At 43.6% G+C, this 13,375-nt stretch overlaps 1 protein-coding gene across 5 annotated transcripts in view; it reads left to right on the top strand.

Annotated features, from left to right (window-relative positions):
* Positions 1–13,375, top strand: part of MARF1 (meiosis regulator and mRNA stability factor 1) — a 41,188-nt gene that overhangs the window by 10,752 nt on the left and 17,061 nt on the right. For 2 of the 5 annotated variants that reach the window (XM_007466949.1, XM_007466950.1), the window contains exons 6-17: positions 271–443; positions 714–722; positions 1,958–2,377; positions 2,571–2,728; positions 2,817–2,975; positions 4,348–4,537; positions 5,254–5,432; positions 7,105–7,185; positions 9,968–10,204; positions 10,330–10,449; positions 11,154–11,332; positions 12,617–12,837. In XM_007466949.1, coding sequence (XP_007467011.1) covers positions 271–443; positions 714–722; positions 1,958–2,377; positions 2,571–2,728; positions 2,817–2,975; positions 4,348–4,537; positions 5,254–5,432; positions 7,105–7,185; positions 9,968–10,204; positions 10,330–10,449; positions 11,154–11,332; positions 12,617–12,837 — 2,126 coding nt within the window. Of the gene's footprint in view, positions 1–270; positions 444–713; positions 723–1,951; positions 2,378–2,570; positions 2,729–2,816; positions 2,976–4,344; positions 4,538–5,253; positions 5,433–7,104; positions 7,186–9,967; positions 10,205–10,329; positions 10,450–11,153; positions 11,333–12,616; positions 12,838–13,375 lie in introns of all 5 variants that reach the window. The other 3 variants (XM_007466948.1, XM_007466946.1, XM_007466947.1) reach the window with 2 other exon arrangements.

A 13,375-nucleotide genomic window follows, 5' to 3' on the forward strand; every position in this document is an offset into this window, starting at 1 on the left:
GTTGGGGCTCCTCAGAGTATTAACATTTGCTCCTTTTTGCTACTGGAAGTAATGTGTCTTGGGATTCAGTATAAGTATATGTAAAATTGTCTTACCATGTTAATTCTTGTGATATGAAATGTGTTCCTGTTCTAGAAAGGGGTGGGGGTGGCAACTTAGAATACAATCCTGCCATTTCTTCCTTCTCAGTAGATGTCATTAGAGTTACCTCTCTCTGTCAGGTGTTTCTAATGTTTGGGGATGGGGGTTGGGCTGTACCTTGTCTTTCAGCTGATGTCAATTTCGCATTGGAACTTAGTGACCTGAGACACAGGCATGGTTTCCACATAATTTTGGTCCATAAAAACCAGGCCTCAGAAGCACTGCTGCATCATGCTAATGAGCTGATCAGATTTGAAGAATTCATTTCCGACCTGCCCCCCAGGTTACCAGTAAAAATGCCAGTAAGTGGGTTTGTGTTCTTTCTGCCATATTCTAGTTGAGATTACAGAGGCTCAAGACAGCTGTTCATAAGGGGTCTCCAAGCCCAGGTGAGGCTGTTCTTTGTAGTAGGCTGGCCAGATTTTGAAACAGGCCTAGAAACTTTCTTCTCTTACAGATATACAGAGAATTGACATATATGCATTTTGCTTTTATTATTTTCACAATGTCATAGGGAACTGACTTTCAGATTTACCTTACTGACAACCACTTGCCAGTGTCTACAAAGCTAGCAATGTTTTGTGCCAGGGGGATGGAAGTAATGGAATGAGAGTTATTACTCTTTTTGCTTCCAGGTTTTAAGGGTAAACAATATGATGATGGTTTGCACATACTGGTGTGGTTGGAGTCAAATAAGCAGAGTGATTGTACAGTTGTGGCACTTAATCCTGAAGCTCCAGCAGGCCTCTGAGCCTGTTTTCTATGGTTGTGGTCCCTGGCATGCATGGGCACAATGAGGAGTAGTGGTCGCTACACCTGTAGCCTGGTAAGCCACTTGACAGGAGAAAGTGCACGTGTTTCCAGCAGGCTGAGCATTTCTCATAGTCTTGTTTAGGATAAGAATGTTTACTGCAACACTGAGCTTGTGTTTAAGCTGTCTGGAGACTATATGTGCAACTTTTAAACAGTAATAACAGAGGAGCTATAGTGTGAATGGTCCAGAAGGGTGGGCAATCCCATTCACGAAATGCAGTTTTAACGTATTTTAATAACTTTAGAATTACAGAAGCACTTTAGGAATGATCTCACCCAACCTCCTCATTTTAGAGAGGAGGAAGTTAGCACTTAGAAAAAGTAAGCAAGCCGCTGGAGGTCCCACAGCGTGATGGCAGCAGAACCGAGACTGCCCGCCCCCTCGCCCCCAGATTCAGGCATTTGCATTGCTGGCCCCACTGCATTGCCTGATACCCAACAAGATCAGAGCCTGGCCGGAGATTAAACACATGCTAAGGATAATCCGCAGTTGGGGATACCAGAGTCTGGCCCAAGGAGTAACATACACAGGCCCTACTTCAGGCTTTGGAGTTGCTCTGCTGATTCACTTTTGTTGTTCTTCATTATGTTTTTAGTCTTTTGGCTATAGCTACATTTCCTCTATTTTGCTTGTGTTTGGCACTCACTTTTTTAATCCGGAAGGCCTTTAAGCCGATTGTAGTATTTTAGGTGAGAGATTGCCCACTGTAGAAATCCTTATTCCTTATCATTTACAAAAAAAAAAAAGACCGATTATTCAGTACATTCAATCTTGCCACATATTTTTTTCTCATTCGCCGGAGTGATAATTTTAGATACATTTCTCTTTTTCCATGTTTTTCAGTCTAAGTAAGTTTACCCTCTCCCGTGGAAATCTGTTATCTCCCCTCCAAGGTCGCTAGCTAAAGTTTGGAGATCACTCATTGTTCTTCTTGTTTGTAATTGAATGTGTGCCCTCGAGTCAACCCACTGTAACACTTTTCCTCTGTATCAACAGTGCCAGACTCTACTCTATGTTTATAACCTACCAGCAAATAAAGATGGCAAGAGCATCAGCAACAGGCTCAGACGCCTGTCCGATAATTGTGGCGGGAAAGTGCTAAATATCACAGGCTGCAGCGCAATCCTCCGCTTCATAAACCGAGATAGTGCAGAACGCGCTCTGAAGCGAATGGAAAATGAAGATGTCTTTGGTAATAGGATCATCGTGTCATTTACTCCAAAAAGTGGAGAGCTCTGTGAAACAAAGAGTTCAAATGCAACTGCTGATAAAGCGAAGTCTCCCAAAAAACTTAAGAATCCAAAATTGTGCCTCATCAAAGATACAAGTGAACCATCTTCCAGTGCCAAAGCCGCACCTGGAAAAGGGTCGCAGGCAAATTCTGGATCTGCTACCAAAAATACCAATGTTAAAAGTTTACAGGTAATTGTGATACCTCTTGCTTTCTGAAGTTTATGGTAGGTTTGCTTTCTTGGTCTCTGTTTTATATGCTCACTTGCTTTTGGTGTGTCCTTTTCTACATTTTTGAGGATACTCAAAGTCAAGTGTTTTCTGTGCAAGGTCTGACACATCCTGGGGGCTTAACTGTTAAACTCCCTTGCTCTGTTGTTTTAAGGAGCTATGCCACATGGAGTCGAAGACTGGCACTCGAAGCATTGAGCCCCAGCAAGGCCACCTGAGGCCGGTGGCACCTCCTCACAGAAATTCAAGTGCTGCAGCGCCCACACCTAAAACGTCGGGGGTGGCAGAATCCGTTTACAAAACCAATCCGAAGTAGGTTCCGTTATTCTCCCTTGTAGCTGCTTGTCATGATGTGAAGGAAAATAAGTGACCTCTTCCCTGCCATGTTTCCCTCCACTAGAAGAGAGAACCTCAGCACCCGCAGTGTTACCAGTTCTCCTGTAGAGAAAAAAGATAAAGAGGAGACTCTGTTCCAAGTGAGTTACCCGTCTGCTTTTAGCAAGTTGATCGCATCCAGGCAAATGGGTCCTCTGCTCACGCCTCAGTCTTGGTCTTCTCGGTGAGTGGTTCTTGATCCATGGAGTGGTTGTGTGCAGTAAAAGGGGTTATGAAATAATGTTTGTTTAGCAGAATTCAAGCAATACACAAGTGCATATTTAAAAGAGAAATCTTCCACCCCTCCTCCACCAGTCCCCTTTTCCACTGGTAACGATAGCTGACATTTGGGGGCAGTGATTCTTGCTGTTTCTCCCTCCTCCACGTGGGAGTCTTGGTAAGCAGAGGTCAGAGAGAGAAACCTGTCCTGGAGTCCTTTGGCAATGATGGGAGGCACATTATGTTCTTACCATGTCCTCATGGCTTCATCATGGGCCTCATGCTGAGGAAGAGGCCCAAACTGACATGCATTGGTTATTCTTATTCGTGGGGTAATTATAGGAAGCTGTTTGAGGAACGAGGGTCTCTGTAAACAGCCTTAACACCGACCTTATTTAAGCTTTCTAAACTCACTCCAAGTAATTCTGGAACCTTGGAAAACAGAAGGAGCTCATGCATCCCATGAGCTCCTTCTAGCATTGTATTTGTTCTGCTGAGTTGGTGAAGACTCACTATAGAACATGACTTTGGACCTGTCAAATGACATGTACAAACTCACGTAAAAGATTTCCTTACGTGGAGAAGGGCCGCAATATATGAGCAAGAATATCTGGCTTGGGATTTCCCTGGTGGTCAGGTGGTTAAGATTTGTGCTTGCACTGCAGGGGGCGTGGGTTCAATCCCTGGTCAGGGAACTAAGATCCCACATCCTGTGTGGCACGGCCAAAAAAATAAATTAAATGTCTTTATATTTAAAAAATATATTGGGAATTCCCTGGCAGTCCAGTGCTTAGGACTCCATGCTTTCATTGCCAAGGACCCGGGTTTGATCCCTGGTTGGGGAACTAACATCTCGTAAGCCACATGGCGCAGCCAAAGAAAAAAAAAAAAATCACACACACACACAATCTGGCTTTTTCAGAGCCAGGGGGAGATAAATGATTTACATTGATATCGCAAGCTAATTTCCTAAGAATAAATGCTCAATGTCCTAAGAATAAATGCACAAAGTGGAAAATTAATTCATTAGGCCTGCCTGTAATTTCTGACGTTAGCTTTAAATAATCCAATAAAAGGATATTGAGTTTTTTGGTTTTTTTTTTTTTTTTTTTTTAGCCGATATTGAGTAATTTATTTGCTGTTAATAAGGTAGTCAACAGGTCGTATTTTTGACAATGAGTCTAAATCAGTGCGTGTTTAAGATAAAAAAAAAATTTGAAAAACCAAATTGTATTGCGGGAAGCTGTTTTTATATAGCTTCAAACAAAATCTAAATGGCATAAAGTGAATAAATAGAATAACAGTTTTTAAAAATAACCTATGTATGTTTTAAGCAGGAGTATGTCTCCAAACCTCTTAAACAGAGCATCCCCGCTTGCTTTCAACGCTGCAAATTCGAGCGTTGGTGCTGACTGCCCAGACCCATTTGCAAATGGTGCTGATATCCAGATCAGCAACCTAGACTACAGATTGTCCCGGAAGGAGCTGCAGCAGCTCATGCAGGAAGCGTTTTCTAGACACGGCAAGGTAACCTTTTCACTCTTGTTCTTGCCTTTGTTTTACCCCTTGCTGGCATTCAAGTTGAGTGCACTTAACTCAGCACACATAACTACAGGCAGGGTGTAAGTGTCACTCAACGAGTTTGAACACCTTCCTTTTTCCTCTGGCCTGCTCATGGTGGTGCTGTGTATTCTGTTTTTAGGATACAGCCCAATAGAGCAAGAAGCCTGCTAGAGAAGCACTTGTGGTCATGGGCAGGGATTTAAGTGCCTCTTCGGGAAATAAAACACTGATGGGTTTTAGTTAGCTCTGGCTGCTAAAATATGGAAATAGGGTTCTAAAATGATATTGGCTGTTTTTGTTAATGTCTTACGGTATCTGATTCAGTTTTTAGGTGCAATTTGCTAAAAATGCACCTTTTACTGAAACTTAAGATGGCTACGCCCCAGGTTTTGGCAGGGTCTGGAGAAGACGCAAAAGACTCCTTGCATGTGTTGGCCCCTAAGCCTGCCTTGGAGAGCATTGTGTGCCAGAGCACAAGGCAGGCTAGGCTGATGTCACATCCCTGAAGGTCACCCATCCTAGCTCACTTAGGTTCTGGTCAGCGGAAGTGCACAGTTCAGACAGGTTCCCTCACGGGAGCACTGAAGCCCACAAACCAGTTGCCTAGTGAGTCACCTTCAGTTTTAAGAGGACAGGGTTCTGGGTAGATCAGCATTCTGTTTTCCTTTTTACTGCTGCAGGTGAAGAGTGTTGAGCTCAGCCCCCACACAGATTATCAGCTCAAAGCTGTTGTTCAGATGGAAAACTTACAAGAAGCAATCAGTGCGGTGAATAGCCTCCACAGATACAAGATTGGCAGCAAGAAGATCCTGGTCTCACTTGCCACGGGAGCTGCTAATAAATCACTCTCTTTACTGAGGTAAAGAACAAACAAGCCGTTTATTTCAGGAAATAACATTTTGGCCCAGAAACAATTTTAGAAATAATAAAAATAGATTTTATCCCATTCCCAACCCTCTTGTGATGATCACATATGCAATAAATGCTTTTCCTCCTTTGATAGAGTTAGAAATAAGCTATAGCTAGAATAGTTTACCCTTGTTCAAGTCATTCATCAAAGATGAAGTACAGCTTAAACTCGGCAGGCACTTAGGAGTGACATAATAGGCCACATATCTAGAACAGGTTCTGAAAACAGTAGGCCTCTACAATAAAAGTTTATAAGCCTAGGGCCTCCCTGGTGGCGCAGTGGTTGAGAGTCCGCCTGCCGATGCAGGGGATACGGGTTCGTGCCCCGGTCCAGGAGGATCCCACATGCCGCGGAGCGGCTGGGCCCGTGAGCCATGGGCGCTGAGCTTGCGCATCCGGCAACGGGAGAGGCCACGACAGTGAGAGGCCCACATATCGCAAAAAAAAAAAAAAAGTTTATAAGCCTAGAAAGTCTGAACTATTACCTTCCACTCTTAGTAGAAGGTGGATTTGTCTATAACAGGTAGATCTACAAAGCTGTAAGCTCTCAACTTGCAGATATATCTTTAATGTCACATAGACACCCAGCCCCATAAGTCTGCATTACGACTAGACTAATCTTAGAAATCTAGTGATGGTTTTATTTATAATATGCTTTTGACACACAGCACCCTGTAAGTTTAAGGTGTACGGACAGTGTAATGATTTGTGCACCAGGAACTAACATACTGTTTATAGATCAATTATACTTCAAAAAACAAGCTAACAAACTCATAGAAAAAGAGATCAGATTTGTGGTTACTAGAGGTGGGGTATGGGGGAAGGAGGAATTGGATGAAGGCAGTCAAGAGGTGCAAACTTCCAGTTATAAGATAACTAAGCACTAGGGGAGTAATGTACAACATGATTAATATAATGAACACTGCTGTGTGTTACATATGAAAGTTGTTAAGAGAGTAAATCCTAAGAGTTTTCATCACAAGGAAAATAATTCTTTTTCTTTTATTTTGTATCTATATGAGATGATGGATGTTCACTTATTGTGATGATCATTTCATAACATACGCAAGTCAAACTTCACCATCATTTTAAGTTATTTTTTAATTTCCTAGAATAAAGATAATACTCATTAAATATAATTTAAAAATTTCAGAAACATAAAAGAAGCAGGAGACAAAAAAATCATCCATAATCCTCTGGCTTAAAGCCAGTCATTCTTAACCAGTGTATTCAGTTGTGTATCTTCAACTATGGGGATTCCTCGCCCATCTGTCTGATAGAACTGCACTGTGGCAGGAGACAGTCAGGCTCTTGTGCCCTTTGCTCTGAATTAATAAAGTGTCTCATTGAGTAGCCAGTGTCTTTCTGATACACAGGTGTGCAAAGCCCTATGCTTGAGTCTGATAAAAAATCCCAGTATATGTGACTAAATATTGTTTAATTGCCTTGTTCCTGAAGTCCGTTCTTTAAGTTTTTCTGGAAGATCAACTCTGAGATATAAATGTGTATGTTTATTTTGCATACACATTATGGTAATCAATTTTATGAACTGTTTTTAAAATACAATTTGGAACGGAGAGGAAGTCATCTGTTCTCTAATGGACTAAACTTTTTTCTTGCAGTGCAGAAACGATGTCCATTCTTCAGGATGCTCCTGCCTGTTGTCTGCCTCTTTTTAAATTTACAGATATCTATGAAAAAAAGTAAGTAAGGGTTATTTTTTTCATTGATCCAGCCAGTACTGATGGGTGACTTCCATGCATAAAACTGGTAGCAACTCTTAAGGAACTAGCAGAGGAAATAAGACCAAGACAGTGGTGTTCAGATTGAAATTCCAGTTTTAACACACATTTGAAGACCATCTTTCATTTTTAGCAAATTTAGACCTCAGTCCCCAAAGCTGTACTTTCATCTTTTCCACTTGGCTGATGAGTTTTGTTATTCATTGCGTGAACATTTTTGAGCACCTTCTAGACTGTAAGCTCCAGGACAGCAGGCACTGGGTCTGACCTAGCACTGTGTCTTCAATGCCCAGTTCTCAGTAGACGCTCAGGAAGTAACTAGTGGAACGAAAGGCTCTGTGGAGGGTGCAGAGCTGGAAAGACAGCCCTTGTCTTTGGGGCTGTTATGTCTGGAAGCAAAAAGATACTCGCTATATATTGTATAGAACAAAGAAAACTATCATTACAAAGGAGGAGTAGGAAGGAGAAAAGGCCTTGAGGTTACAGAGGGTGGAAGGAACCAGGAGCTTGGCCATTATCCCGTGGATAGTGGGAGCCACTGAAGTATCGGAGGAAGGAGGGGAGGGGAGAGGTGTGCTGGTGGGAAGACTTCAGGCAGTGGTGGTGTCTGAGCTGGAGTAAATGGGGGAGGGAGGGAGACACAGGGGAGTGTGTGCACCAGTCCCGGCTCTGAGTAGACGCTGTCGGAACAGAGGGAACTAGACACCACAGAAGTTTCAAATGTCGGTGAAATTGGACTTAGTAACTAGTTTTATGTAGCAGGCAAGGTAAAAAGTAGAGGTCAGTTTGATTCTGAGTTTTTTGCCCTAGGTGACTGGGAGGAAGTTTGTATGGTTAAACTGGAAATAGGGAAGAAATAAAGAAAGCTTGTTTAGGAGTTAACAGTGCGTTTTTTTTTTTTTAATTCATTTATTTAATTTTGGCTGTGTTGGGTCTTCGTTGCTGTGCGAGGGCTTTCTCTAGTTGCAGTGAGCAGGGGCTACTCTTCATTGCGGTGCATGGGCTTCTCATTGAGGTGACTGCCCTTATTGCAGAGCATGGGCTCTAGGTGCGCAGGCTTCAGTAGTTGTGGCATGTGGGCTCTAGAGCGCAGGCTTAGTAGTTGTGGCGCACGGGCTTAGTTGCTCCACGGCATGTGAGATCTTCCTGGACCAGGGCTCGAACCCATGTCCTTGCACTGGCAGGTGGATTCTTAACCACTGTGCCACCAGGGATGTCCAGGAGTTACAATGAGTTTTGTTTGTTTTTTTTTGTGGTACGTGGGCCTCTCACTGTTGTGGAGCACAGGCTCCGGACGTGCAGGCTCAGCAGCCATGGCTCACGGGCCCAGCCGCTCCGGGGCGTGTGGGATCTTCTGGACCGGGGCACGAACCTGTGTCCTCTGCATCGGCAGGCGGACTCTCAACCACTGCGCCCCCAGGGAAGCCCTACAATGAGTTTTTGATCTTGGCTTTGGGCATGTGAGTTTTAGGGGGCTATTGGAATATCTGGGCAGAGAGTTCAGGTGATCTTCTGCACATTTGGAGTCCCTCAGGAAAGAAGTCAGCTCTGAAGATATGGCAGTTATTTGCCTAAAGATGCTCTTGAAAGACCTGGGAGCAGATGAACTTAGAGACGGAGAACTAGAGGAAGGGCAGAACTGGGTGGAATGCAACCAGGGACAGGAAGCCGGTGAGAACCCAGAGGCCAGAGTGTTATCAGGAGGGTGGGGATGGCCTGAGAACATGGTGTGAGGTTTGGGGTGGAGGAAGAGGAGGCCACTGGTGACTTGAGAGCCAACTCTGAAGAGTCCTGTGGAGACAATCCTGGAGGGAAGGATGGCAGACTGGATGGTGAAACAGCAGAGGCAACTCCTGAGAGACCAGCTGTTTCCATTATAGGGAAGACGCGAGAGCTCCAGACTGAGTGAAAGCACGGAGAAGACTGGACATAAGTGGAGTGGGGCAGTGTAGGGGGTGGGGGCCGGGATTTGAGACTGGTGTTGGTCATGGGGCGATCTGAGCACATAGGCAGGGCACTGGGAAGAGACCATTGGAGCAGCTAACATATAATGAGCACTTACTCTGTGCTAAGCTGTCTCCATACATGCCACATTTAATTCTCACGTCAACCCTGTGAGGTAGGGATTGTCACCCCATTTTACAGATGGGAAAACTTGAGGTCTAGATTGGTTATTATATAACTTGACTGAGGTCGCATACGTTGAGTCAGGATTTAAACTCAAATCTGTCTGTCTTCAGATCCTGTGCCTTTAAGCTCCAAGTATGAAAGACACAAGTCAGGGTGGTGACTGGGGAGTCCAGTCTAGTGTAGGTCAGGGGGCTGAAGCATAGGGTTAGCTGAAAAGGGGTATACCTCTTCTGGGGAGAGGAGCAGAGATGGTGAGAAGTATTACAGAGGGATTTGGAAGCGAAGGGGAGGCCAAGGTGAAATGGGTCATGGCAGATAGTTTTCCATCTCAGAAAATTAGGTGAGACATTTACAGAGACTGTTTGGGGTTGGAGGCTAGGTACCAAATGATATATATAATCACTGTAATGGGCAATGGGCCAGGGATGACTGGAAGGGAGTGCCAAGCATCACTGGTTTGATGGTGAATATAGTAGAATTATCCCAGTTTTACTTTTCAGAGAGACAGGGGAACCATTCTTGGTTATAGAGCTTTATCTAAACAGGTCAGGAATTTCTGTATGAAGAAAAACGTTCTCTTTAAGTCAGCATCTCTCTCTTTCCTTGCTTTTAGGTTTGGACACAGGTTGAATGTGTCAGATTTGTATAAACTAACAGACACAGTCGCAATCCGTGAACAAGGAAATGGCAGACTGGTGTGTCTCTTACCCAGCAGTCAGGCCCGCCAGAGCCCCTTGGGGTCTTCCCAGTCACATGACGGCTCCTCAACAAACTGCAGCCCAATTATATTTGAAGAGTTAGAATATCACGAGCCTGTCTGCAGGCAGCACTGTCCCAATAAGGATTTCAGGTAGATTGCCCGTTTCCCTTGAGAAGTAATCCTTTTGTAAAAGGTCATGGAGCATCTGTTAGAATTACCTTGGGAACGTCTTAGACCACTGAGAAATGTCATCTGTTTTGTTCTCTTTTCGGCAGTGAACATGAATTTGATCCAGACTCCTACAAGATTCCTTTTGTGATTCTCTCGCTGAAGACGTTCGCGCCCCAGGTTCATAGTCTTCTGCAGACACACGAGGGCACCGTGCCTTTATTAAGGTGACCGTGTCAAAGCCATTGTGACACCTTAGTCCTCCTCTTTATAGAAAGTCCGCCACCTGCCTGCACCTCTCCCCAAGCACGCACTGTACCAGGCTTCAGCCTGACGCTTTTAGCTACCACTTGTAGTCGAAGTGTATCTGAAATGGGATCCATTCACTCAATATTTCAACAAGAAATTGTGTCTGTGCTGAATTTTAGAAACATCAGCATGAATAGGGCAGATTCTTCTCCACAGAGAAAAGATTATTGGAAGTGCTGTGCACAAGTATTAGGAGAGAGTGCACGGTCTTAAATAGTTGTAGATTTCAACGTTTGTAGCAGAAAAGTATTCAGAAGTCCTTTCAGCCACACCATGGGCCACGTGGTAGGCTTAATAGAGGGGCCAACACAGAACCAAGTTGCCTTAAAGCCGCCAAGCTGATATGTTAGAGGAGATTGAACTTGCAACCCTGTTGCCTTATTTTTAACCCCCTCTGCTAGAAAATTGCCCAGGAATTTTTGATACCATCAGAATGCATCAAAGAGAGAAATGCCACGGTGATTGCCTCTCTAGGACCTTAATTTAACTTTGAAACCCAGATCATGGGCATCTTAACAGAAATTATTTATTAATGGATGTGTTAAAATAAAGGCAGGCATCTGTTTGGCAAGTGCTTTGCTTTTCCATTATTTTAATTAACCTGTTTCTCCCCCCACTTCAGTTTTCCAGATTGTTATGCCGCAGAGTTTGGTGAACTAGAAGTAGTGCAGGAAAACCGAGGGGGGGGTGTTCCCTTGGAACACCTCATCACCTGCGTGCCAGGCGTGAACATCGCCACTGCACAGAATGGCATCAAAGTAGTTAAGTGGATTCACAACAAGCCCCCGCCTCCAAACACAGGTAGGTTTCAGGTATTTGGTCCAGGCTGTTGGCTTTTCTCTTAAATAGCAGCACTGTTTGCCTGTCATAAAGCACCATGGGTGTCTCCTTTGATCTTTTAAAAACTCCAGAGTGCTAAAGGTTTGGCAGGGCTAGACTTTTGGAAAGTACCAGCATAAATTATTAAAAAATTTAAAATCCAAATTCCACAGTTACAAGTCTCTCTAGTTATCTAATTTTGTAAAGCTTTTTAGGCTTGCCGTTTAAAAATAGTTTTAGCTATTTGAAGGAAATATCTCTGAGTATTTACTTTGGAAATTTATTTTGATCAACATTTATGACTTTGATCAATGTGAAAATAGATTTAACTCTAAATGTAAGGGACTGGGATATTTGAACTCAGATTTGGATGAGTTTCTGAGCTCTGGCACCCCCTGAGTTGCAGGTGTCTAATCCTGCTACCTGTGCACAGCACTGTGAATTGTTGCCTTCATATCGACTCTCCCTTCTCTTTGGTCCCCAATACTTCCTCCTTTTCTCCTCATCCTCTTCTCCTCCCACCTCCCCCTGCCCTGTAGGAAGAAAGGTGAGGATAACAAGCGAGCTCTGTTTGTACCGAAGCTTCTTGCTACCTTTCCCCTCAGGCCTACACCCTCCCCATCCTGTCTTGTTATGCTGCTCCCTGTGTCATTAGCCCACTATCCCCTTATAAAGGTTTCCATCTGATTATTTACACTTGTATAAATAAAATAATTAAAACTTCTTAATTAGACGAACATTCAAGATAATTGCAAAAACCTGTTTCTTAGTTTTATCTCATGCTAGTTTTACATCACTGCTTTCCATAGTTTCCTAGACAACATTTGCAGCCCCTCTCTGGGTTAATTAAACCCTTCTGGGCTACCTGCGTGATGACCATTTATAACTTTGTTTCTGTGGGAAAGTATGTTAGTGACCAAGTTACAAATTGATCTTTGACACACAACCAGTTTATAAGCTGGAAACTACCTGTGTATCTGCACTTCCCTTTTAAGTTGATACTATGGTGAACCATGCTTTGCTTTGGCAACTTGACTTCGAGAAGTAGTGGGGAAGCATTTGCCAGCCTGTAAAGAAGTTGGGCTAGCCTGTTGGTTATAGAGGACCTGGGTTTAGCAGCTGAGAAGTAAAGCGGCTGTTTGGTCTTGTGAGCTCGGTCATTATTGAGTTCAAGCAAGGGAATGCAAGGTTAGTTACTTTTCTTTCATCGGCTGCAGTCATGCTTTATCTCTTGTGCCTGTTCCTTTTTTCTCCCCGCATATTTAGACCCTTGGCTTCTTCGTTCTAAAAGTCCTGTGGGTAACCCCCAGCTGATCCAGTTCAGTAGAGAAGTGATCGACTTACTGAAGAGCCAGCCATCCTGTGTCATACCGATTAGTAATTTCATCCCATCTTACCACCATCATTTTGCAAAGCAATGCCGGGTATCAGACTATGGATATTCCAAGCTGATCGAATTGTTAGAAGCAGTGCCTCATGTGTTGCAGGTAAGGGGTGCTAAGAGTTTATTTGTTTAACAGTGGAAATGTTCCTCCGTGGCTTTGGCTATCTCCACCAAAGAAACAGGGTAGCTGGTAACTTAATCCCTAAGAAGTCAGCTCAGAGCAAACATCCTGTAAAAACTTCCTTTATACACATGTTTTATACACCATGTGGCTTCTCAGTTTTTCAGAAAGCTGTGAGTTTCCAAAGGAACTCCTAAGTGCACCGAGGAGTACTTTCCTTCTCATCTCTATAGACTGCCCTCCTTCCTCCTAGCAGAGTCCTCTCCAGAATTGTTCCCTGTTACACAAGAGCTGCTGTAACGTGGGGTTACCTTTCTTATGAAGGAGTTCAAGACCAGTTACTGGGCTGGAGCCTGACAGTGCTTCCTAAGGAGTCTTTGCCTGTTAACTTAAGGTGTTATAATAGCTTCCCACTTGTAAAAATGGCCTGCAAAACTTGAGCTGTCTTTTAAAGACAAATTTAGTTGCCCAGGCTGATAACATGCTTTTTATTTCTGTATTCATGACTATTTAGGAAAGA

The sequence above is a fragment of the Lipotes vexillifer genome, unplaced genomic scaffold (assembly GCF_000442215.2).
Source record: "Lipotes vexillifer unplaced genomic scaffold, Lipotes_vexillifer_v1.1 scaffold232, whole genome shotgun sequence".
In the NCBI taxonomy this organism is placed as follows: Eukaryota; Metazoa; Chordata; class Mammalia; order Artiodactyla; family Lipotidae; genus Lipotes; species Lipotes vexillifer.